We start from the raw sequence: 26,629 nt of genomic DNA on the forward strand, positions 1-26,629 counted from the left end.
TGTGGCAGTTGAGATGGAAGCTGGTTTGGGTCTTGTGCCAGTGTTTCCTGTGAAAATTTGTTCCGCTAACTCCGGTGCTTGTTGGTTTTAATGATTCGTCTACCTTCAGGTAATAAAACTTCCAAGGTGAAAGTTATCTTCCAGTAATTGTCTTTTAGAATAAGTTTTTGTCATAAAAAGTGGAATTGTGCTCTTTTACATAAGGTGTCACCAGAAAAATCTTGAAATATTCTCACATCTTATCCTTTGATTTTGAGAGGTTCGATGCAGTTCTTCACCAATACGGAATCTCTCAACCAGCTTGCTATCAAAACTTATCACCACGTCTCTAGGTTGTTTGTTATACAAAGCTGGTTTTGAGAAAATCTTGTATGCTTTCTCAATTTGAATATCCATCTGAAAGTTATTCCTGCAGAAATCTGTTATGTATTGTTGTACATTGTGCTTTCCAAAATCTTCTGAGATGCCCTTGACTATTACATTTCTTGACTTGCTTTGGGATTCCAAAACCGCAAATTTCAATTCTGCTGTTATTTTCCAGTCCTTTAATTCTGCGCTTATCCAGTGCCTGCATTATCTGAAAATATCAATGTTTTCATAATTTTCTTCTGGTGCCTCCTCTCCAAGCTTCTTTCTTGTAGGTTTTTTTTTTTTTTTTTTTTGCAAACGCCATATTCTTCTTTTCCGTTCACTGAGCCAATAAACTCTGTTAAACTTTTCTTTTTGGGAGTTTGTGAAAAGTGTCTTAGCTTTACTGACAGTTTATAATCATCATAAGCACCCTAGAATAATTACCTCAAACTTCTTACATAGTCAAATTTCAGGACCCAATAATATCAATATCTATTTTCAATATCAATATCTAATTTTCAAATTTCATATAAGGATAATTGCAATATATAAAGGTAAAGGTAAAGGTATCCCCTCTGTGCAGGCACCGGGTCATGTCTGATCCTTGGGGTGCCGCCTTCTAGCGTTTTCATGGCAGACTCAATACGGGGTGGTTTGCCAGTGCCTTCCCCAGTCATTACCGTTTACCCCCCAGCAAGCTGGGTACTCATTTTAGCGACCTCGGAAGGATGGAAGGCTGAGTCAACCTTGAGCCGGCTGCTGGGATCGAACTCCCAACCACATGGGCAGACAGCTTCAGACAGCATGTTGCTGCCTTACCACTCTGCGCCACAAGAGGCTCTTAATATATACCAGATACCAAATAATATATACAATATATATACAATAATATATGCAATATATACCAGATACCAAATAATATTAGTAAGCTAATAAAGCATGATTTGAGTGGCTTCCAAAAATCAATTATCTTAATTCATTCATATATTTCTTAATTCACATATTAATGGATTATGTAGAGTACTAGATTCAAAGCCCGTTCATGAAAGGCTCCCCCCCTCCCCGTGTGCTTGTACGCCAGAGAGGAAGGCCTGCTTCCCCCTTCTCCCTAGCATCAGCGCGGACTTCCGCTCGGGCCTAGAAGCACACCTTGCATGTGCTTCTAGGCCCAAAGGGAAGGCCTCTGTCTTTATTCATGGTATCCTGCCACTTCCCCGTAGCTTTCTGGCCTGTGCTGGTGAGGGCCTTGAAGCCTGTGCTGGTGAGGGCCTAGAAGCCTTTCTGGCCTGTGCTGATGAGGGCCTAGATTGTACCCTCACCCAATTGGCTAGAACTGCTGTCTGTCCTGCTGTCTGTCTTAATTAACAAATTAAAACAACACATATAACTTGGTAAGCTGAACATTCTTTTAGAATAACTGGACAACCCACTCTGAATATCACCCCTGAAATTTAATGAACAGAGGCAGAGTAAATCCTTGTTTATTTCAATGGAAGAGTTAAGCGCATTATTAAAATTTATTATCTATCTTCCACACAGATGATAGAATCTCAATGACTTGATCAAAACATGACATTAAAAAATAATTTCAAGTTAACATTTCAAAATATAAATCAATTAAAAGTGCAAGGGGGGAGGAATTAGCCACTTAAGATAGCAAGGTTCAAAATTCAAAACATCAAGAAACAGTGTTTCAAAATGCAATTCTATTTTAATGTGAATATTTAGGTAATGCATCATAAAACACTGGCTTTATTTAGTTGTACAAGGCAAGTGACACTCTGCTTCCACAGAAGTAATCTTAGCCATAAAACAATCCAAACTAAAAGGAATAATCTGGGTTTATATTTTTAAAGAAAAAAATTGAGGCATACAACCAAACAGAATACACACTTGAAAGAAATACCAGAAAAATTAAGAGCATAAGCTTCATGATGTTTTATCAGTGATGATGCTCAGACAGAGACTACAGTACAAAGTGTCAAAAAAGAAGTAATCTATTGCCAATTAGGAAATGAGCAGACCACGAAAGAATTAAAATACTTAAATTCAATTCATTTAATTAAAAGATTTTGGATGCATAAGAAAATCCCCTTATTTAAGTTCACTCAATATGGCTTGCTAACCACTTTCTCAAACACTGACAACGAAAAGCTGATCAACTAGTCTGAAGCCTGTAAAAGTAAATTAATAACATTTGAAAAACAATACTCAGGACTGACAATCAAACCACTACAGGTAAAACATAAGGACTTGGAAAGGAGAAAGAACAAGCCTAATTGGAATGCAAATACTTGCATCTCATATATTATACCAGTTAACATTACAATGCATTTCTGTGAAATACCTGAAACCTATTAATTCTAAAATAAGATATGCACTATACACACATGCAAATTCCCACACTATACTATACATACACCCTGAATCCCCACACGTAATGGTGAACCCAGATAGTGGAGGGTCATGAAGTTGCTTCAAATAAGAGAATTTTAAGAGATACACACCCAAAGATATACAACATGAATCCATATAATACATATAATTTGTGGATTTGCCTTTAAAGGTTCCAATGAAAGGAACAATTCACATAGCATTTTAAAATAATTTTCAACTACTGAATGGAGAAAAAGCCTTTAAGGAGAATAACTCAATTTTCTTAAATGAGCCCAACTATGTCCCCCCCTCAAAAAAAGTCACTTTCTACAAAGAGGTAGATACATATTTTTTCTATCTTGGATAAAATGAAAATTATATATATATATATATACATGTATGGTTGTTTTAACCCTTTTTGTTTGTGTGTGTGTGTGGATGGGTAGGTAGGGAAGTAGGTAGGTAGGGAGAGAGAGAGAGAGAGAGAGAGAGAGAGAGAGAGAGAGAGAGAGAGAGAGAGAGAGAGAGAGAGAGAGAGAGAGATTTCTTGGATTTATATACCGCCGATCCCGGCTGGGCCCACGGCGGTTTACAAGGATAAAAGAATAAAATGCAATAAAACTCCATAATTCCCCTTAATAAATATTATTAATACCAAGGCGGCAGGCAAAAACAACTATCTATCTATTCCTCCTTGTTCAGCCAGGAAACAACCATCCTGCTGTTCTCCTAGTGGGAGTGAGGCACCAGATCAATTAGAAGGACACAGGGAGTCCTAGATCGAATGTCGGGACACCACCCTGGCCTCAACCATATACCTGGCGGAAGAGCTCTGTCTTACAGGCCCTGTGGAAAGCTGACAACTCCGACAGGGCCCTTAGCTCTTCCGTGAGCTCATTCCACCAGGGCCCTTAGCTCATTCTGGGACCGAGGCCAGGTGAACATCCCGAGGGCCCGGGACTACCAGTAAATTCATACCCACAGAGCAAAGAGCTCTGCAGGTGGCATAAGCAACCAAGCGGTCCCACAGGTAGGCAGGACCCAGGCTGCGTATAGCCTTAAAGGTCAATACTAAAACCTTGAACTTGACCTGGAAATAAACTGGTAACCAGTGTAGATGTCGTAGCACCAGCTGGATAAGGGCCCTCCATGATGTCCTAGTGAGGAACCTAGCAGCCACATTCTGTACCAGTTGTAACTTCCAGATCAAAGACAAGAGCAGGTCCGCGTAGAGCAAGTTACAGTAGTCTAGTCTGGAAGTGACCGTTGCATGGATCACTGTGGCCAAGTGGTCCGAGGACAGGTAGGGTGCTAGATCATATCCATCATGTTCCTAAGGTATTTTCCTCACAAACATTTTATATCTATACCATACATGTTAATCTACAAAACTTACTAATTTTACTAATGCAAGAACCCGCATTGATTTTGAAAGTGAGTACTAGAGATCAGTACAGTACATTAGAGACATGCTGGAACAGTGAGAGGCATGCTGGAACAGTCACATTGTGATCCTCTGAAATCTTTATACCTAATATACCCATTACAATTTAACATAGAAAAATAATGCTAAATTGCCTGCTTAACTTAGGCATGTACATTGTTGACACCTGAGCAATAGTAACATTTTGGTGAGTCAGAAAATCTAGTTTAAACGCACAGAGAGTCAGGGGGGAAATGTTAAGGGTGTATTACCTAAATAGACACTGAAAATAATCTACAGAGATGTATGTGATTGTAGAGTACAGTCCTGAGGGAATAGCATTACTTAAAATGCTACCAAGAAGTCATCCTAATGGCCAAAGCTGCAAGAAAAGTTAACAAAGGAAGAATGAAAGGGGAAAAGCCTTTGAGGGATGGGGGCAGCAAGAGCTATAAATACTAAGGGAGTGTAGAGAAGGACATAACATAGAAATAATATGAAAGTAGGTTAGAGTTCATGAGATTACCTACATAGTTAAATTAATGATGCTCTAGAAATCCTTTAAAAACCCACCTCCTAAACCTCTGAACTGAAAAACTCTCTCATAACAGATTATAGTAAAGCAGAATGAAAAATCTTGTGTTTCTAACACCTTAAGAACCAATACATTTCACCATGCAAAATCATTTAATCTTCAGATCATATCCATCATGTTCCTAAGGTATTTTCCTCACAAACATTTTATATCTATATATACAGTAACAAACCTACTCCAAATCCTAAATGCTGCTTAATAGCTACAATATATAAAACTGATTTTAAAAACAATTTTTTTAAAGTCAATAATCCTGGAAATTAGCTTCCCATTATAGTTTCACATATTACTCAACACCAATTATATACTACTTAAGATTTCTCATAGGTTCATTTATAAAGAATTATTCATTTAATCATTAAAGCAATCAGAATGAAGCACAGTTTTAAAAATATATTCAAAGAAAAATAAGAATCATACTGGGGGTCTGCCAGGACGACCACGTTTTCTTTTTCCCTTCAGTTCAGTTTCTTCAAGTTCACTACCAGCATCTGAATGTGCAGTAGTTTCATTTGTAGAATCCCTGAAGGAAAATATCAGTTGAAAGTAAATTATTTAAAAAAAAAACATAGATTAAAGAACTGAACCTAATACAATTACTTTTAAAAAATAAATTAAAAGGACTAATAAAGTTGCATCCACTTTTATGCACATCACAAAGAACATGCAGTTCTGTTCACAAGAAAACTACTGATGGGAAGGTGGAAATGAATTCCTGCAGCATGTTTGGGAAAAGGAGAGAAGATGCAACAGGCAACTGGATAAGCCCCTATGACCGTTTTCGCACTGCAGGTTTCATGCCAGGCTGCAGGCTGGAGTTTTAGTCGTGGCAGATTGCCCCACCTCTTCCTGTACCCAAATGGAGGAGCATTTGGCCCAGTGTGCCCCCGACTTGTGCTCCTGCATGGGAGCTGGGGCAGTGAAGTTCCCAGTGCATAAACGGTCTATGTTAATTATACCAAAACCCTTAGAAACTGGATTGGAAATTTACTGAAGTAAAGTTGGGCAGGATATGATCACTGCTAGATATTTTAAAGTTTTGGAAGTTTTACACTTAATGGTAAACAATTTTGAAAGAATAAAGAACATTCACCGAAAGGCAAATCAAGAGATTGGTATGTATGTTTATAATAATAATTGTATGCCATCAATTTGCAATCAACTTTATCATTTACCATTGCCTTCTTCTACATAGGAACTCCCCTTCTTCCTTAGAGGTCTCCCATCCAAATACTAATTATGACCAGCCCTGTTTAGTTTCCAAACTCTGAGATTGACCTAGTCAGATCTAGTTAGACTGCTACTGTGTATTTTTAAGTTCAACTTATTTCTGATTTGGTTACTGTCATGAACCCCGATTCATGCCATCCCGACTCCATCCGTCCCTGCATATTCTCACACCTCTATGCTTCCCCCCGGCCGCATCTGGCCAAGGCCGTAAAGCAATAAACCTGTCCTTTGAGAACTCCATTCCCTTCCTTTCCCAGCGGGAGAGGGCTCCGTCCGAATGTATCAATCTTACTGTAAGTGTCCTTGCGGAGACAGCCCAAAGTCTCAACAAAGTGCCAACCGCTTGATAAGATCCCTGGCCATCTGGCCGCCTGAGAACCGGCTTGTTTTTGCCACCTTTCTACTCTCCCGCCGAAATATCTTCTGCCCCCCGCCCCTACCTGGTGTACCCTATAACTACCCCTCTTGTTCCTCCTGTACTTTGTTATTATCAAGATCTTTGCTTAGGAAGATCTTGGCCTGCTTAAGTGTACTGTGGACTTTGCCTAATAAAGCTACTTTTGGAATTTGCAACCGGCTGTTGGATTTCGAATGCGCTTTCACCAGAGGCTCCACAGGCTAGGCTCAGCCTGATTCCTGACAGTTACTTTCTACAACTTCTGTCTTCCCATCTTCTATCCATGCTGCTTCCCTATCTCGTGTTACAAACCGCCAACTATGCAAGAAGAGCCCTAAGATGATTAAGTTGAGTCTCAAAACTTACTCAGGGAAAACTTTAAATGTCTTCAATGGGTGCAAACCCCAAACAATAATAGCCTGTAACTTCATAATAATGCATACTTACAAATAAACCAATGAAAGAAAAAAATTAACAGGAAAAAACTCTACAGATATGACCACTGTGTAAATTCTTTATAGGTATGTTCCCAATTTTGATAACCCCATGTGAAAAACCACAATCAATTCTAAACCTGGGTAAGTGCATCACAATGTTTCTTAAAATTTTACAGTATAACAAAAACTCTGAATCAACGCCACAAAGAAAGCACAGATGTGAAGGGCAGCTCAGGAATATTGTTAATCTCTCCCTTTCTACCGGGGAGTTCCTTGAGCTGCTGAAGGGGGCGTTGGTTCACCCACTCCTCAAGAAACTATGGCTGGATCCGTGGGACCTGGCCAGCTACTGCCCGGTCTCACATCTTGCATTTCTGGGCTAGATAGTTGAAAGGGCTGTCACAGACCAGCTCCTGGTGTTCTTGGAAGATACTTTGGCTCTTGATCCATACCAGTCTGCCTTCCATTCTGGCTATGGGGTGGAGACAGTGTTGGTCACCCTGATGGATGAGCTATGGCGCCAGCTGGATCGATGCGGGTCAGCCATTCTTGTTATGTTAAATCTGTCAGCCGTTTTTGATGTGGTCGACCATGAGTTATTGGTTCACCACCTCACCGGGACGGGGAAATAGGACACAGCCTTGCTCTGGATATACTCCTTTCTCCGAAACAGGACCCAGAGGGTGGCAGCAAGAAATTAGTTGTCACACTCCTTTAGTCTTCCTTGTGGAGCCCTGCATGGGCCGATGCTCTCCTCCACCCTTTTTAACATCTTTATGCACTCTCTGGCTCAGCTGGTCTGGAGCTTAGGGCTGGGCTGTCATCAGCATGCCAATGACACCCAGTTCTACCTACTCATGGATGGCCGCCCGGACTTCTCCCCAGAACCATTAGCCAGATGTTTGGAAGCTGTGGCCAGATGGCTTGAGTAAGTTGCCTGATACTCAACCCCTCCAGGTTGGGAGTGCTGTGGCTGGGTAGGAAGGGGGCAGAACAGGAAGCACGGTTGCCCATATTGGCCGGGACACAACTTTTTGCCTGACACTCAAGGTTGGGGATGCTGTGGCTGGGTAGGAAGGGGGCAGACCAGAACGAATGGGATGAAATTAAAACATTCGGAAGAAGTTAGAGCAGTTTCTCAGTGGAATAGGCTTCCTGACAGTTAGAGCACTTTCTCAGTGGAACAGGCTTCCTCGGGAAGTGGTGGATTCTCCATCTTTGTAAATTTTTAAACAGAGGCTAGATAACCATCTGATGGAGAGGCTGATTTTGTGAAGGCAAAGGGGTGGCAGGTTACAGTAGATGAGCGATTGGGATGTGAGTGTCCTGCATAATGCAGGGGGTTGGACTAGATGACCCATGAGGTCCCTTTCCAACTCTATGATTCTATGATTCTATGATCACCATGTCCCAGGCCAGGAATCTGGGAGTGACCTTGGTTGCCTCCACCTACACCTGGCAAAGCTACTAGTGCCTTATCTGAGCACCTGGCCACAGTGATTCATGTGACAGTCACCTCCAAAACCGACTTCTATAACTTGCTCTATGCGGGCCTGCCTTTGTCCCTGACACAGAAATTGCAGCTAGTGCAGAATGCAGCTGCTAGGGTCCTTACAGGAAGGTCCACATCTAGCCTGTGCTGAGGCAGCTGCATTGGTTGCCAGTTGCAGCCCGGATCTGGTTCAAGGCTTTGGTTCTGACCTTTAAGGCACTTCGCACTCCGGAAACCACCTATCTAAGGGACTGTCTGTTGCCCTATGTCCCCTGCAGAGCCTTGTGTTCTGCAGGAACCAACATTGGTCAGTCCTAGCCCTAGGGAAGTTTGCTTGACCTTAACCAGGGCAAGGGCCTTTTCGATCCTGGCCTCTACCTGGTAGAATGAGCTCCCAGGAGAGCTACGGGCCCTATGGGAGGTTTCAGCTTTGTGCAGGGCCTCTTCTGCCAGGTCTATGGTTGAGACTGGTCTAGGAAGAAGGTCTGGTGCCCCGCCTAGGAAGTATGACACTTTCTGACCACTTGGGTGTGAGTTGCTGACATAATCCTCTGCTGCCCGATGGCAGGTGTCCCGTTCTGGAGCTTTGTATTACTTTATTTTGTTTTAATGGGGTTTTATTCTTGTGGAAATATTATGTTGTTAACCGCCACCAGCCAGCATGCCGAAAGTGGCAGGTAAGAAATATAATAACAATAAATGATGTAGCTGGAAATATAATGAAGAAAACCTACTAATATGTGCATATGAAACAAGTGCTACTGAGCTAATTGTTATCTCACACAGAAAGATTACAGCCTTTTCAGCATATGGAAAGGAAAATGCAAGACTGATTGCTTTAAATTCAAAAAATAAGACCCTTAATGAGGACCTATGGAGAGTAGGACAAGGAAAGAGCTGCAACACTTGCTCACTGAATGGTTAGGTTATATATAGCAACTGCCTCTTTTCTGATTTCACTTTCCATTTTTCCAAGCTGTCACCATTGATGAGATCGCTCCCCCCCCCCCAATGCCCTGTCTGCCATCACTTTAAACAGGCCCCCTGGAATACTGGGGAGCTTTGAAAGAAGGGAGACAGAATGAGTGTAGGAAGACTCATGACAAAGCTGCAAGAGCATCCTACCGCACGCTTATCAACGCGCAGGAGATGGCAGTGAAGGTGGCAACGGGACTCTTGCCACCTCTATCACATCTCCAAGCTCTCGCCCAACACAATTCTTTAGGATAGTTTAGTCTCTTACCATACTCAAGGAGGGGCATCAGACAACTGGACTTAAGCTATGAGGCATTAGTTAGCTTTTAGTGGATAAAGTCTTGTTGCTTCACTGCAAGCTACCTGTCACGATTGGTACAGAAAGGGAATTAGAGGGCTCTGGGTCTGTCTCGGGGAATAATGTTTGATGGTTTCAGGCGCTCTACTTAAGTTGACAAGTTGCTGGGTTCAGTGAGGGCAGCCACTTGCCCACTGATACCTGTCCATCCTGTCTAATCAAATTGAGTGACCAGCGGATAGGAAGCTAATTGTTAATCTCTCCCTCTTATCTGGGGAGTTCCCAGGGGTGCTGAAGGGGGCAGTGATATACCCTTTACTAAAGAAACCAATGGTTGACCCGCGGGACCCAGCACCTTGCATTTCTGGGCAAGGCAATTTAATGGGCCACCACAGATCGGCTCCTGGCTTTCTTGAAGGAAACTTCAGTGCTTGACCCATACCAGTCTGGCTTCTGTTGTGGCCACGGAGTAGAGATGGAGTTGGTCGCTCGGACAGATTATCTCCAATGCCAGCTGGATGGGGCAGTTTGGCTATCTTCATGCTGTTAGACCTGTCAGCCACATTTGACATGGTCAACCACAAGTTGACCACTGCCTCACTGGAGCCAGGATAGGTGGGACAGCCCTTCATTGGTTGATCTCCTTTCCCGAGAACCGGACACAGAAGGTCGCAGTGGGGAAGATGTCCCTTGTGGAGTCTTACAGGGGGCAATCCTCTCCCCCATGCTTTTCAACATCTATATGTGCCCTCCTTCCCAGCTGGTTTGGAGCTTTGGGTTGGGCTGTCACAGATATGCAGATGACACCCAGCTCTATCTCCTGATGGACAGCTGTCCAAATTCCCCCTCCCCCTGTTACATTCACCATGGCTGGATGGTTGGAGCAGTGTTACCTGAAACTCAATCACTCCACGATAGAGGTCCTGAGGTTAGGAAGAAAGGGGCAAGATCAGGAAGCACACTTTCCCAGCCTGGCCACGATGCAACTTAAGATCTCACCCGAGGCCAAAAATTTGTCCATGACCTTTGATGCCTCCCTATTGATGGAGGCGCAGGTCACCAGAGTAGCTGCAAAGCATTTTTCCATCTATGCTATGTGAGGCTACTAGTGCCCTATTTGTCCTCAAAGCACCTAGCCATGGTGATCTATGCAATAAAGTATTTCCTTTATCATCTGAGTCACCCTGAACAGGTCTCTAAAGAAGGGACATATATTGTCACTAGAAATTAATTCAAACTGTTAAATAGACTCAACCCTAACTACAAGCTCAATGCCTCATAATAACAGCAACAATCCTTATCCATGGTTCCTCTATATTAGCGATCCCCAACCTGTGGGCTGCGGACCACATGTGGTCCATCGACTAACTGGAGGTGGGGCGCAAAGGACGCCTCCCCCCCCCCGGCCCTTTACTTCATCCACGATCTGGCAGGCGCACATGGGACTATCTCGTTGCAGAGAAACAAGCTCAGGGTTCCCATTGATTTATCACTGTCACGAGTTAAAATTTCCATGAAAATAAAATGTTCCTTATGTTCATTGTTCTGGTGTGTCTGTATCTTATTTTGAAGGGATGTTTAAACATTACGATAGTGACCAGAGTCAGAGAGCGTTAGGGCAGTGGGCCTCAGTAAAATTGTCAAGCGTTGAGTGGTCCCCAGTGATAAAAACGTTGGGGACCACTGCTCTATATATTTGTGAAACAGCCTTGTGGGTGAAACGTGTCCGGCTATCCAAGTTGAAATAGGGCCAATCAGGAGGCAGACAGAGAGATCTGCACCTCCTGGTGTCCCCTGGGTCCTAGCGCCCATTGCATTCCTGCTTGCAATGGGCTTTCTTGCTAGTATACATTATAATATCCATTTTGGACTACCACGGAAAACACTGAGAAATATTAGTTACTTCTTATACCTCTACCTTGGACTAACATTTCAAGCACTGTGAATAGCAGACAGATTGTGACATTTGTACTGGGCAGATGAGGGACCATTCAGATTCCATCGCACACAAGCTCGCAGTTTACTAAGGATTAATCATAGCCAAATTTGACCTCACAACATTACTGCAAGAATAAAATGGGGATGAAGAGGTACCTACATGGTATTGTTTAAGCCAGTGTTCCCCAACCATCGGGCTGCGGCCCGTTACCGGGTCGTGGAGGCCTCGGTACCAGGCCGTGGCGGGCGTGCCAGCAGGCATGCCTCCCCGTCCCTGTGGCATGCGCTTGCTGCGCCAGGAGCAAAGTTATTTGTTTATCATTACTTTCTTTTTAGAAGGCATATCCAGGATACTATTCACAGTCATTATTCATTAACACAAAGTGTCATGTGCCGGGACTACATAACGTACAGCTGAAGCTCACACAGACCATTAGCGGCGCCACCCCGCAGGTTGGCGCAGGATTACATTTCCCAGTAATATTCACACACAGTCCCTCCCCCCCATTTATTGCTTGAAGTGTAAAACATTGTGAGAGCAGTGTGACACCTTCACGCACCACCATGGAGAAGGGAAGGGGGCAGACGAAAGCAAAGCTACAGCCTCCTTTTCCTCATCCCGGCTCCTTTTTTCTTCTTTCAAAATGGTGGTGGCAAGATAGGTGGTACGTAAGCATAGTCACGTGTACAAAGCGGGACTTCTCTCCTTACGCATTGTCCTTTCTTGGCCCCCACAATTCGCCCTTCTCTGTGGGACTTTCCCCCAGGGGGGATCTCTGGGGGCTGCCTAGGGAGGGACCGGGCTAGGTAGGCAGTGAGCTCAATGGGGGGAGGGGGGATCATGATGAGGGCGAAGTCTTTTGCTTGGGTCCCGCTAGAGAGGGAGAAGGAGGTGCTCACTACCATGAGGAAGAGAAAATCAAGGGGTGGGGATATGCGCAGTCGTCGTTGAAGGAACAGAGCACCCATTGGCGGACCTGTGCCGGGGGGAGGCATGCCTGCTGGTTTGCGGGTGCCAGTACGCCGGAGTGCGCACCTCCCTCTCCCCCCAGGGCCTTAGGCCTCCCTTCCCCCCCCCAGTCCCCATCCCGGAAAAGGTTGGGGACCACTGCTTTAAGCAGTTCTGAGGATGTTAGATAAGCACAGTCAGACTTCTTGTAGTTTCAAAGATCTAAAGAGCTGGAATGGCTAATTTGGTAGCAGAGTTGAAATGCATGGATGCTCTAACATTCAACAGCATAGAGCTTCCTACTGCTGCAGTTTTCAACTGAGTCTGATCAAAGAATCATGAGAAGACTTTGCTGCACTTTATTTAGTACACTAGGGGTTAAGCCCATTGCATTCAGGAATACAACAGGTGCTAGATTAGGGGGATGAAGTGGAAGACCTCTGTGGATGGCCTCTCCCTACCCCCAGGACTTGGAAAGGCTACAGGCAGCTTCAAATATCTAAGCTAAATTAATGAACAATGTACAGTTCCCTTGTTATTGTTGTTGTTGTTGTTAGGTGCGAAGTCGTGTCCGACCCATCGCGACTCCATGGACAATGATCCTCCAGGCCTTCCTGTCCTCTACCATTCCCTGGAGTCCATTTAAGTTTGCAGCGACTGCTTCAGTGACTCCATCCAGCCAACTCATTCTCTGTCGTCCCCTTCTTCTTTTGCCCTCAATCGTTCACAGCATTAGGCTCTTCTCCAGAGAGTCCTTCCTTCTCATGAGGTGGCCAAAGTATTTCAGTTTCATCTTCAGGATCTGGTCTTCTAAGGAGCAGTCAGGGCTGATCTCCTCTAGGACTGACCGGTTTGTTCGCCTTGCGGTCCAAGGGGTTTGCAAGAGTCTTCTCCAGCACCAGAGTTCAAAAGCCTCAATTCTTTGACGCTCGGCCTTCCTTATGGTCCAACTTTCACAGCCATACATTGCAACTGGAAAGACCATAGCCTTGACTACACGCACCTTTGTTGGCAGGGTGATGTCTCTGCTTTTTAGGATGGTGTCTAGATTTGCCATAGCTTTCCTCTCCAGGAGCAAGCGTCTTTTAATTTCTTTGCTGCAGTCCCCATCTTCAGTGATCTTGGAGCCCAGGAAAATAAAATATGTCACTACCTAAATTTCTTCTCCATCTATTTGCCAGGAATTGAGAGGTCCAGATACCATGATCTTTGTTTTCTTGATATTGAGTTCCAAGCCAACTTTTGCACTCTCCTCCTTCACCCGCATCAACAGGCTCTTTAGTTCCTCTTCGCTTTCTGCCATTAGAGTGGTATCATCTGCATATCTGAGGTTGTTGATATTTCTCCCTGCAATCTTGATCCCAATTTGTGACTCATCTAACCCCGCCTTTCTCATGATGTGCTCCGCATACAAGTGAAATAGGCAAGGAGACAGTATACAGCCTTGCTGAACTCCTTTCTCAATTTTGAAACAGTCAGTGATTCCATGCTCGGTTCTCACTGTTGCTTCTTGACCTGCATATAGGTTTCTCAAGAGACAAATAAGATGCTCTGGTATTCCCATCTCTTTAAGAACTTGCCACAATTTGTGTGCTCCACACAATCAAAGGCTTTAGCATAGTCAATGAAGCAGAAGTAGATCTCTAGTTCCTCTGCCTCTTCGAAATCCTGCCTGTACTTCTGGAAGTTCTCGGTCCACATATTGCTGGAGCCTAGCTTGTAGGATTTTGAGCATAACTTTGCTAGCATGAGTGCAATGGTGCGGTAGTTTGAACATCCTTTGGCATTGCCCTTCTTTGGGATTGGAATGTAAACTGACCTTTTCCAACCCTGTGGCCATTGTTGAGTTTTCCAAATTTGCTGGCATATTGAGTGTAGCACTTTTACTGCATCGTCTTTTAAGATTTTGAATAGTTCAACTGGAATGCTGTCACCACCATTAGCTTTATTGTTGCTCAGACTTCCTAAGCCCCATTTGACTTCACATTCCAGGATGTCTGGCTCTAGGTCAGTAACTACGCCATCATGGTTATCAGGGATGTTAAGCTTGCTCTTGTATAGTTCCTCTCTTCTGCTTTAGTGAGGTCCCTACCAGTTCCCTACAGAATGCTAATGTATTTTTGCTAACCTTAGGAATATGTGTATATATAGTGTTTGAGGCCAGTGGCATTTTTAAGACCAATAAACAACTGGATTCAAACTTTGTTATGTTGCTTCAGATCAACAGGGCTACTACCTAAATCTGTACAATAGTATTTTATTTAACAAATGAAGCCTTAAATGTAAACTGCCACAAAAGTCACTGTGGATAGACAAACTTTTCCCATGAACACTGTAAGCATTAGCTATTTAAGACTACTATCATAGCAAGTAACTGGGCAATAAATGACTGCACATATAGCCCCTTAAATTTTATTCAGAAGATGTAGAATCGTGGCAATAAAAAAAACCCTTAAGTTCTTGAAATATAATGGTTAAGTAGATATGATATATGAACTAAAATTTCACCGGGCTAAATTAATCCTAATATGTTAATTAATACATCAGAAAAAAATGACACTGTCTTAAGAGTAAAAGTGGATGGCTAAGGCACTATATGCAACTGGCTGTTTTCTAACCAGATAGTCCTAGATCCACAATAGACCACCGGAAAAATACATATGTACAAATAATTTTATTAGCTGTGTTTCGAGACACTGATTTAAAATTTTCTTGGGTAGACATTCCAATTTTAGGACATTTTTCCTGTAATCGAAAATGGAGAACCCACCACATCCCGAGAAAGCCTGTTCAATAACTCCAAATATGTTATATTAGTTCTGGAGACGGCAGTTTTTTGTGCAGCTGCCATTTTGCATAATGGGAGGTATTTCTTCACATTCTTGAAGAATGCTCAAATAGGCAATCCCTATAGCCAAGCACCATATACAGATAAAAGACCTCAGTATTTGAAGTGTAGATATTTATGACAGTCAATTGAATGCTATAGGCAAATTCTCTGAAAGCACTCTGAAACAAGAAGTCAGCAATATATTGTTAGGAACTGTAGAGCTGGAAGGACAGCACACAAAATGTTTTAATTTTTTAAACAGAGGCTGGGTAGCCATTTGATGGAGAGGCTGATTCTGTGAAAGCTTAAGGGGTGGCAGGTTACAGTGGATGAGTGATAGGGTTGTGAGTGTCCTGCATAGTGCAGGGGGTTGGACTAGATGATCCATGATGTCCCTTCCAACTCTATTATTCTATGATTCTATAATTCTAGACTGGTAGGAAGAGGTGGACCCCTGAGTGATACTGAAAAACAGAGTAGTTTGTCTATTCTGTTTGATTTATCAGAGGACATCTATTTTAGAGAAGAACAAGGCGGACTCCATAGAAGGTCTTTGACATTTTGCCTTGTTCTTAGGGATAGCGTGGTTGACCTTAGCTGCACATGATTGCATAAATCAATTGCTGAAACCAGAGGAGGAGTAAGTGACATGCCTTCCAGCATTGATTTGCTGTTTAGTCAGAGGGCTTCCATCTGGAGCAATCTGGCCATCTGTTTCTTATCCTCTGGGAGGAGATCAATGCAGGGCAATTTTTTTTCCATTAAAAAGTTGGTAACCTCCTATTGTGGTACCATAATTCACTATGCACGGGATTCAGCACTGCTGAGGAACACATTTTTCTGGCGATTGCATCAACTTTCCATTCCTCTCTGTCAGCTACGGTGAAATGTGCACCAGTGTATTGCCAAGCCTACATCTCCTCAATGATTAATGAGGAGGGTAGAGGACAAGTGAATAGGCACAGGCACCCCTTTTTTGAACCCAATAAAGATTCTCTACCATCTTCAAGGTCGCAGAAATGTTAATGGTTAGTCCCATATAGCACTGAAGATATCTAGCATTCCTTATAGCGGTGAAAAGGCAACGGTGTCAAGTGCTTCTGCATAAAGCTTTCCAAATATATTGTCTCAAGGTTTAGGTATTGAAGAAGGTCCACAGAACTGCCCATATGGATAAATCTATCTGCACATAAACTGAGGCCCTCATTTGGTAGGATATGGTAGTGCTCTCCCACTGTATCATCAGGTGAGGGATCTAATGGCAAACCTGGGCTCTGTCCCAATCAAGAGACTTCATCTTGTCCTAGCTCTTGCATTTTGTAATCAAAAGGAACGGATAGTGTTTGAGGTGGGGGGGGGGGTTCTTTCTCCTACAACATGACCTTCAATCTACAGGGCCTGCCTGGCCAAGCCTTCAGGGTAAAGTTTTGGCAAATCAGGCAATGTTACGGGTATCTCCCAAGCACAGGAGATAGAGGGCATGCTTGTTGTCTTGCATCATCTTTGTCCTGTACTAGGAACATTTTTTTAAATTGTGCCTAGGACACCAAAGAGAAGGACCACAAGGACAATGATCAGTAAAACACATGTTAGTTCAAGGTATTGGTTCTGACCTTTAAGGCTATACGTGGTCTGGGTCCTACTTATATGCAGGACCACTTGACTCCTTATGGCCCCCACAGGACAGTTTGTTCTGTGGGTATGAATCTGTTGAGGGTCCCGGGCCGACGGGAAGCACGCTTGGCTTTGACCAGGGCCAGGGCATTTTTGGTCCTGGCCCCTGCCTGGTGGAATAAGCTCACAGAAAAGCTGAGGGCCCTGTTGGAACTCTCTGGGTTCTGCAGGGCCTGCAAAATGGAGCTTTTCCACCAGGCTTTTGTTTGAGGCCCGGCTGAATACCAGGTGATAAGAGCAGGTCCTTCCCCATCCTTGTATGATCTGGATCTCTGAAAGGGGCCTTAACCATCACCCCCATAATTGTCACCCCTGGGAACAGAAGATCAAAGACTAGGGGCCTAATATGGGATTATGTGTTCACCATCTGTGTTGTTTTTATCTGTTTTATTGTATTTTATGGGTTTTATATTTTATATATATTGTGAGCCGCCACGAGCCAGCTTGTCTGGAAGTGGCGGGATAAAAGTCTAATATATAAATAAATAAATATTGTAGAGGACTTATTCATCTTGAAAATACATTCCAAGTCTTAAGGGTCACTCCTTGAGAACAATAAACTTATCCTTCTACAAAACAACAAATACCAGCCAAGCATTAGTAAAAGCATCCTGTCCTTACAATGGCAAAAATGAAACTGAAGGAAGAGGGGAACCTGCTGGCAGAACAACATTTTGAAAAATCTGCACATTAAATCTCCAATGGCTACTAAGAAGCCCTTCTGTGCAAATGGCTCCACCTGGATGGATGACTGTTCATCTTGTATTCTTTCTGTGGACAGGTTGAGAAGTCAGCTCCTGGAATTATTTATTATCTATATTTCTAGATGATTTTTATGCTTCTCCTCTAGGGAACCTTTCAAATACTCCTTTATACGGAGGGTGATGAAAATGTGGAATTCACTGCTAGAGGATGTTGTGGTGGCTACAGGAATAGACAGCTTTAAAAGGGGATTAAACAGATTCATGGAGGATTTCTCAGTGGCTACTAACTGTGGTAACTAATGGGAATCTCCATATCAGCCTCTGAATCCCAATGCTAGGAGGCAACATCAGGGGAAGGTCTCAGCATGTATACCCAGTTGTTGAGCCTTCCAGAGGAACTGGTTGACCATTGTCTAAGACAGGATTTTGGACTAGATGAACCACTGGTCTGATCCAGCAGGGCTTTTTACATTATTATGGTTCTTACTTTTGCTTTCCTTTTTTCTTCTATTGAGAAAGGAAGAGGAAGACAGAGCACAGTGCTGTTAACTGAAGTGATAGGCTCAATATTTAGGAGTAGAAATAGGAAGAAATAATTATAACTACCAGACAGAGGTCAGCTTTTAGCAGAGCTTCTCTAAAAGCCATAGCTCCCTTTCTAGGCAGAAAAAACAAGGTTGCTACCTGCAGCTGTTGTTCATCAAGTATTGTCTGTGCAGGAACACATGGAGACTGTGCATGAGCAAGCATTCTGCAGAGAAGTTCTTTTGCAGCTAAGCCTATAGAGGGCACTGCGTGCTAAGCCAAACTCCTGACTCCACCCCTGGAGCACATGCTCCCACATAGCAGCGCCCTCACCGTCAGTACCCCTCAGTACCTCTGATGGCGCCAAAAAAGATGTGTAGCAGGGTCAGAGGGAGGAGATGTTTAGGAGGCACTGCAAGGCATATTTGTTTGCCAGCTTGGCCTAATGGTTAAGAGCAGTGGCTTCTAATCTGGCGAGCCAGGATTTCCTGCTCCTCCACATAGAGCCAGCTGGGTGATCTTGGGCTCATCACAGTCCTGATTAGGCTTGTGTACTTTGGAGGCCGTTCAAGCCCGAACTCGACAAGAGAGTTGGCAGGGGAGCAACTGATCCTCCCTGATGGTGACCCTCTGTCCTTGACCATGGAGGAATGAGGTTAGCACTGAAGGGCAGTTCCTCCGATCCCTGCATCAACAAGGTGGCAAACAAAAAACTCATGATTTGCCACATCAAACGCTGCCAAGAGATCAAGCAATACCACCTTGGTCCAGCTACTGCTGAAGATCATCAGTCAGGGCAACCAGAGCCATCTCCAACCCATGGCAGAAACCCATCTGGAATGGATCTAGGATAGATGCTTCAGTTGGTCCATAGCAGCCCTTTTAATCAACTTTCCCAGAAACGCAAGATGCGAGACAGGGCGGTAACTGGCTGGGTCCTGGGAATCAAATGATGGTTTATTCAAGAAGGGATGAACCACTGCCTCTTTCAGGCCATCTGGGAATGTCCCAGTGGTGAGAGACAATCTCTCGGAGTGGTCCTCTTGCCTTCTCATTTGCCATTTTTAGGAGCTATGAATAGCAAGGGTCTACAGCAGTGGTCCCCAACATTTTTATCACCGGGGACTGGTCAATGATTGACAATTTTACTGAGGCCTGTCGCTGTCGCCGCCTGAGCCCCTGCTCCACTTGCTTTCCCGCTGGCGCACCTGACTTCCCGCCACCCACTGGGGGGCACTGCCAGCAGCATGTGCGCAGTGTCACGCCAAGAGGGAGCCCCCGCCATGGTGGCCACTAGAGAGCACCAAAGGTGAGCCAGTGGCAGAATGGCAGGGCAGCCCCCGAGGCAGCAGCTAGGGAGGAAGATGAAGAGGAGACGAGGCCCAGTACCGACTCATCTGCAGACCGGTCCCAGTCCCCACAGTGCATACTGGTCTGATCATAGTACCACATTAGATGCTATCAGATCCACCCCTAGCCCAGCACTAAGATCAAATCCTGGGTGTGGCCTGCTTGATGGGCGAGCGAGCTACAAACGGAGAGACCCCTAATTTAGCCATGGATACCACCAGGTCCGGGACCAATCCAGAGGCCAACACTTCTGCGTGGACTTTGAAGTCTCCCAAGACAATAAGTCTGGGGCACTGTAGTGCCCATGCAGCTGTTGCCTCTGTCAGGCCTGACAGGCCATCTGGTGATGCATTCAGCTGATGGTACACCAGCCAGATAGATAAACTCTCGACCAGATTCCACCCCAGACCAACACAGAAGCTAAGCAGGGTCGACCATTGCTAGTAACTGGAAGGAAGACCTCCAAAGACTAGTAGGGTTGTGCCCTAAGGGCTCACCAGCTATGACTCAACTGCTAAAAAAACCCAACAAATTCGTGGCTGGGTTAGTTTAAAAATCAGAAAAGCAATTTTCACTCTGAACATGTGCTATTTTCTGACAAATGCTCCAAAATACTCCAAAAACTTTAGGACGGACAGAAGATCTATAAATATTCATATACCTTTTAAAAATCTTTACACAAGAAAATACTCTTGAGTTAAGGAACATAAAAGCTTTTGTTCAACTTTAACATCACAGTAAATCTTCAAAAAAAGTCCAATCACCATAATGCATTAATACAAACCTTCTCTGTTCTTTCTATGACTGTAAGCTCTTTATAAAATTTGTTTCAAACTCATCAACATTTAATAAACATTTAGAAACCCTTTGTTGATCCATCTTGAATATACTGTACTCTTTTATAAAAAAGATAATTCTCTACAATCATAAAATGCTATCAACATTTTAAAAACCTTTAGAATCAGCTCAGATAATTGACACTATCCATAGCAGTGGAAACAGCTTTGCTACTCCATATAAAAGTTCCTTCTATGACAGCCCACTTCTAACTCTTTGCAGATAAGTTTTATTTATTTTATCTGGAAGGTTCACAACAACCGGGACACAGTAAGTTAAGACTCTAAGTTTGTTACATAGGCAGATATTCTCAAATCAACAAACATATGATCACTTCCATGTATGGTTCAACTACAATGACCTATGGTCAATTCAATTTTAATTCTGAACTGGATGTTGTGATGCCATCCACTTTCCCCCAAACTGTTCGCATGGTACTTGGGAAACTATCCATCTCTTGGAACTCAACAAGCTCAAATAAACAGGATTCAGATTCCATACTTCCCCACAACTTCTACTATGAAATTAAAATGGATAATATACTTAAAATCAACAGATCTCCCATCTGGGATCAATATATCATTAATTTTGATTCAAAACTGTTATTCTGATACTGTAATTAGATTTTAATGCAATTTTTATTTGAGCTGATAAATATGTCACATATAATTTAGTTTCTTAACTGTGCAATAAATTAACTAGCAAAGCACCTTCCCCTAAAGGAATCACGAAGAATAGTGAGCCTGCCTGCGTGAGGAAGAGCTTCACCCAAGAGTACAGATTGCCCCAGACCAGACCATGGGAGAAAGGATCTGTTTAAAGTGTTATGTTAACCTGATGATACCATTTGTACTTACCATTTTCAGTTCAATTAAGCAACATGTAAACTAGAAATCTTTTGCAAAAGTGCCCCAAAATTGCACTATGCACATCATGTCCTAGTTCTAAGAATGTCCTTCACCAAAATATTTTGTAGTGCTGATTATGTGCTGTAAACATAATATATATATATATATATATATTAAAAACAAACTACTCACTGTAACACTGGTAACTCTGAAGTAATCATTGTTTAGCACACTAAGGACTGCTAACAGAAACACAAGAGTATCTCGTAGTAGTGTCTTTATCAGCCAATGTTCTTGTAACTATTTTCAAAGCAATCTTCAAGTCCAGCCTATAAAAACAAAACAAAATCTAGGTTTAAAAAAAACACAATAACAACATTTTTATTTTATTTATTTATTTATCACTATATTTTTATACTGCCGCTCCCAGAAAACTGATTCACAAAAACAAGAAAAAACAACAGTATCAATTAAAAATATCCCGTTAAAACAATTTGAACACATGTAAATAGAAAATGGTGGTATACTAACATCTTAAAAGATCTATTCCCCATACTCCAAGCATCGATCTTGATATGGATGGAATATATATAACCGGCTGGGAAGAAATGAAATATAACAGACTCAACACAAAAGCAGCTTAAGGAATAGAGCAGGAGAAAAGGGGAAGAGAATGTCACACTTGGGGCATTTTGAATGTAGAAAACCATGGTAAGCATGTCATAAAATCCTAACTACATTATTATATGAATATCGTAATTCAATTTGATAGTATTATGCAATGCCAGACATTTGAAACAATTTGGAATCGGTACTTCATGAACACTTTTAAATTGAAATGGTTAAAAAGAGGTACAAACTTTAAATAACTTTAAAGTTACACAAATATAATATGTGTTTATAGTGAATCAATACTTTACATATTAGCTCTGTCCACCATGACAACACCATTAAAAATTTACCACCACAAAATCTTTAACACTAGATGTACATTATAAAGGTAAAGGTAAAGGTATCCCCTGTGCAAGCACTGGGTCATGTCTGACCTTTGGGGCGACGCCCTCTAGCGTTTTCTTGGCAGACTCAATACGGGGTGGTTTGCCAGTGCCTTCCCCAGTCATTACCATTTACCCCCCAGCAAGCTGGGTACTCATTTTACCGACCTCGGAAGGATGGAAGGCTGAGTCAACCCTGAGCCGGCTGCTGGGATTGAACTCCCAGCCTCATGGGCAGAGCTTCAGACTGCATGTCTGCTGCCTTACCACCCTGCGCCACAAGAGGCTCATATGTACATTATATATAAGTTATATATCACTGCCAAATGGCAGTGATATAGTACCTACAGTTTGCAGGAAATTCATAACCTACCATCATATTTTGAACTCAAGCTGAGCATGCATTAAAGCCTTATTTTACTACTAGGGTGAAAACCATTTATAAAAATGGGCCAGAGCAGTGGCTCGCAGAAGGACGCGGTCCGCCCCGCCCCCTCCCAACGCACGTGCGTGGAAGTTGCATGAGAAGTAGGGGGCGGCAGCGGCCGATCAGGCAGGGTTTGGGCGGCATCGCACGCAGGTGCGTGTGCCCCCGGGCAGCGGGGCCTAGCTGGGGCACCTGGCAGGCCGGGCGCGGCCCCGCATGGAGCGGTAGCAGCGCGAGATGCGGCGAGAAGGAAGCGGCGAGTGGCAGCCATGCAGGCGGCCATTTTCCCCTTGCGTTCTAAGGTAGGCCCGTCCCCGGCAGGGGCCCACGCGCGACCGTGTTTTGGGGGTGGGGGACTGGGGGGATTGTGAGGAGGATCCGCGGGGGGGTGGAGCATGGAAGAAGAAGAAGAAGAAGAAGAAGAAGAAGAAGAAGAAGAAGAAGAAGAAGAAGAAGAAGAAGAAGAAGAAGAAGAAGAAGAAGAAGAAGAAGAAGAAGAAGAAGAAGAAGAGTTGGTTCTTATATGCCGCTTTTCACTTTGCTTTCCCTTTCCTCTTCCAACAACAGACACCCTGTGAGATAGGTAAGGCTGAGAGAGCCCTGATATTACTGCTCGGTCAGAACAGCTTTATCAGTGCTGTGGCGAGCCCAAGGTCACCCAACTGGCTGCATGTGGGGGAGTGCAGAATCGAACCTGGCATGCCAGATTAGATGCCGCCACTCAAAGGTAAAGGTAAAGGTAAAGGTATCCCCTGTGCAAGCACCGAGTCATGTCTGACCCTTGGGGTGACGCCCTCTAGCGTTTTCATGGCAGACTCAATACGGGGTGGTTTGCCAGTGCCTTCCCCAGTCATGACCGTTTACCCCCCAGCAAGCTGGGTACTCATTTTACCGACCTCGGAAGGATGGAAGGCTGAGTCAACCTTGAGCCGGCTGCTGGGATTGAACTCCCAGCCTTATGGGCAAAGCTTTCAGACGGCTGCCTTACCACTCTGCGCCACAAGAGGCTCTCAAAACCACTATACAAAATATACTCAAAACTGGCTCTTGCCTATTTATGGGATTCCCAGACATACCTTGCAAATCATTGTATAAACTAAATGAACAATTTGGTCTGATTCAGGAGTGCGGTCAGTCAGTCAAACTTTATTACAGTCGTTCAGACCAAGTGATATGAAGTTAATACATAAAAGACCAAAAGAATATGGTCATTTAATATAATACAATTTAAAACAGATCATAAAATACAACTTAACATTATGCTACTTTAGAGCATTTTTATGGCAGCGGCACAAAACTTAGCCAGCTGAGTTGTCACCTGGGGGGACTCATCACTTAGCAGCCTCTTTGCTCCATCTACATCATGATGTTCTGGCAACTTTTAAAGGAGTGGTTCAATCAAGTTGCTAGGAATGTCTACATAAGCAGGGCAGTGGAACAATATATGCTCTCTTGTATCAATTTCGCCACTCCCACAAAAACATTGTCTCAGTATAAGGGGAATGTTCTTATAGTGACCCTCTACAAGACCTGAAGGCAAGACGGAGCATCTTGCAAGGGTAAATGCCGTTCTTTGCTTACTTATTACCAGTGGCAGGGGCCAGAACATATGGGGCCAAGATTCAGCAGGGCTATTCTTATGTTATGAAAGATTTTTATATTAAGAAAAAGTTCATAAACTGTCCTTTGGCACTTGGCATGCTCATTTAAGTAATATGCAAGTGACATTCCACGCTGTAACAGTCCACACAATAAAGAGCAGACAGAATTTGTTATAGTGAAGCCTCTGGCTGCAATTAGCTACGCTATACTTAATATCGCAGAGGAACCAGCAGCTGCAGAAACGAGGAAGGATTCTGATGATGCAGAGAAAGCTGTAGGAAAGGAGCAAAAGAGAGACTGGCCCATAAGACTAAGGAAAAGAAAAAGAAGACTAAGGGAAAGAAACAGTAATTGCAACTGGCTACAGCTTGTCGTGAAGACTAAAGGCCCTGGAGGTCTGCATAATGTAGGGATAGATCACCTCTTAAAAACAGCAATTGTAGTTCTACAACTCAATTAAAAGGAGTACAATACAAAGTTAATCAAGTAATATAAAGATTTTTTGTATAGACAATTATGTTATTTTATGAGCATCATAAAGTGACAATGAAAACCAGAAACAAAAGAGCTCACTGAGAGAACCAATTAAAAATATGTAGGCCAAGAATAAAACTTAAAGATGTGTAACAAAAAAGAGAGAAAAGTGTGCAAGGAACTATTATGAACATACTGGTGTGAACCACTGTGCAATTCCCCTTTAGGATAGGCAGTCAATAGGAGTGTGCTTTTGGCTTATCAGAGCCACACACCCCTCCCCACGAAAATACCTTATTAGTATTGAGGTCAGCCAGGTTTTTTTGGGGGAGGGGTGCTATTTTTTGACTATTTGAAAATATTTTGGATTTTTCAGGACTGCTGGATGATTGCAGTTAATGTGCATTTAAAGGGCTATCTCACTTTAAATGCCTTCGGAATGAACCTTTCACTTGGGGACTGTGAGACCTTTAAATGCCTCCGGAATGTTTCTCCTTTATAGCATATGTGAACCATTGACTATAAAGACTTCTACAATGGTACCAAAAATGTTTGGCATTCCTGAATACTGAGAAATACCAATATTTTGTGAGTTCAGTATACCCAAAATAGTGCTGGGATTTTTTTGCACAACACTAGTAGTCAGCTGAATGATCAAATAGTGTCAAATATGACATGAAGTCAAGAATGTCTCTGTGTACATGGCAGCCTACAGCCACAATGCATAGGCTGTTAATTTACCTAGTCTGTCATGACATGTTCTTTGTGTAGGACCCTGTCACATTCTGCATTAGTTCATTATCTGTGCTCTTTGTTATTATTCTAATAAAGTATCACTAGATTAATTTACCATGATTTGAAACTTCTGGAGCCACACTCTTTCCTTTTAATGGGCAAATACCAGTCTAATCCTTAATTAGCATGGCTAACAGAACAAAACTGGACTTCGTATTTCAGATGTGGCCTTACCAAATATTTTGCCCTTTTAACTGAATGCAAATGTCACTGCTTTCCAGTTTTCCATACCAAGGTAGCTAATAAATAAAAACAGCTAAATGCACTGACTATCTTATGCTTGCACGAACAACTGAAGTTTCTGATGTGGTCTGTAGCCCCCTCCCTATAAGTAGCAAACATTTTCTGATCACATGAACTTAAGCCAGGTTTAAACTATCACCATCATCAAACACAATTACCTTGCCATAAGTTGGGAACTCAGCACAATAGCTTTATAAATATTTATTGCCTTCCAATCAGAATGTTCTCCCTTCATCACATCTATAAACTCCTGTCCTGTAGTATTTAATTTTTTCCCTAAAATCCAAGGCATGTATATTAGTTTTGCAGTACACCAGTCACAAACAGAATTCAGCTGAAGTGGTAAGAAGCTCTGCTATCAAAGGTTTCAATGTATGGAACTATAAAATCAACACAGCATATTCTAAATATCCAAACAAAAACATCTTTATATCTTAAATGGTGACCTTATGTCTAAAGCAGCTGTATTTCTTTGGATTCATTCATGGTATTACTTGTACAAAAATATGATATATACCTTAAAAAGATGTAAATTCATAAAGATGGAGTCAGAATTCACAAACTATGCAATGGACTATCCTCACACTAAGTAACCTTATCACAGCAATTTGTCTTTCACTTCTCACTGTGCAGAAATAGAGTTATAGGCCATCATAACACTTCAAAAGGTTATGCAAATAGAAGACAAACAAAGCAATTATCTGAACATTAAGACCTTACATTAAAGAAAAGTTAAAGAGTTTGCACATTTTGGCAATAACTCTGTAGCACAGTTTTCCAAATGATAACAGTTAAAACTGAACAGAGGACTGTAAAAGTAATATAGACAGGTTTCAGATGTTATACATGCTACAGAAAAGACCC

At 42.9% G+C, this 26,629-nt stretch overlaps 1 protein-coding gene across 3 annotated transcripts in view; it reads right to left on the reverse strand.

The window, feature by feature from the left end:
- The window catches only part of STAG1 (STAG1 cohesin complex component), a 177,770-nt gene that overhangs the window by 113,267 nt on the left and 37,874 nt on the right, over positions 1-26,629 (reverse strand). For 2 of the 3 annotated variants that reach the window (XM_077349210.1, XM_077349207.1), the window contains exons 2-3: positions 21,422-21,558; positions 5,166-5,268 (exon numbers count right to left, since the gene is read on the reverse strand). In XM_077349210.1, the coding sequence (XP_077205325.1) occupies positions 5,166-5,268; positions 21,422-21,450 (132 nt within the window). In that variant the 5' untranslated portion in view covers positions 21,451-21,558. Of the gene's footprint in view, positions 1-5,165; positions 5,269-21,421; positions 21,559-21,760; positions 21,828-26,629 lie in introns of all 3 variants that reach the window. The other variant, XM_077349208.1, reaches the window with a different exon arrangement.

This window comes from Paroedura picta, chromosome 8 (genome assembly GCF_049243985.1).
Source record: "Paroedura picta isolate Pp20150507F chromosome 8, Ppicta_v3.0, whole genome shotgun sequence".
In the NCBI taxonomy this organism is placed as follows: Eukaryota; Metazoa; Chordata; class Lepidosauria; order Squamata; family Gekkonidae; genus Paroedura; species Paroedura picta.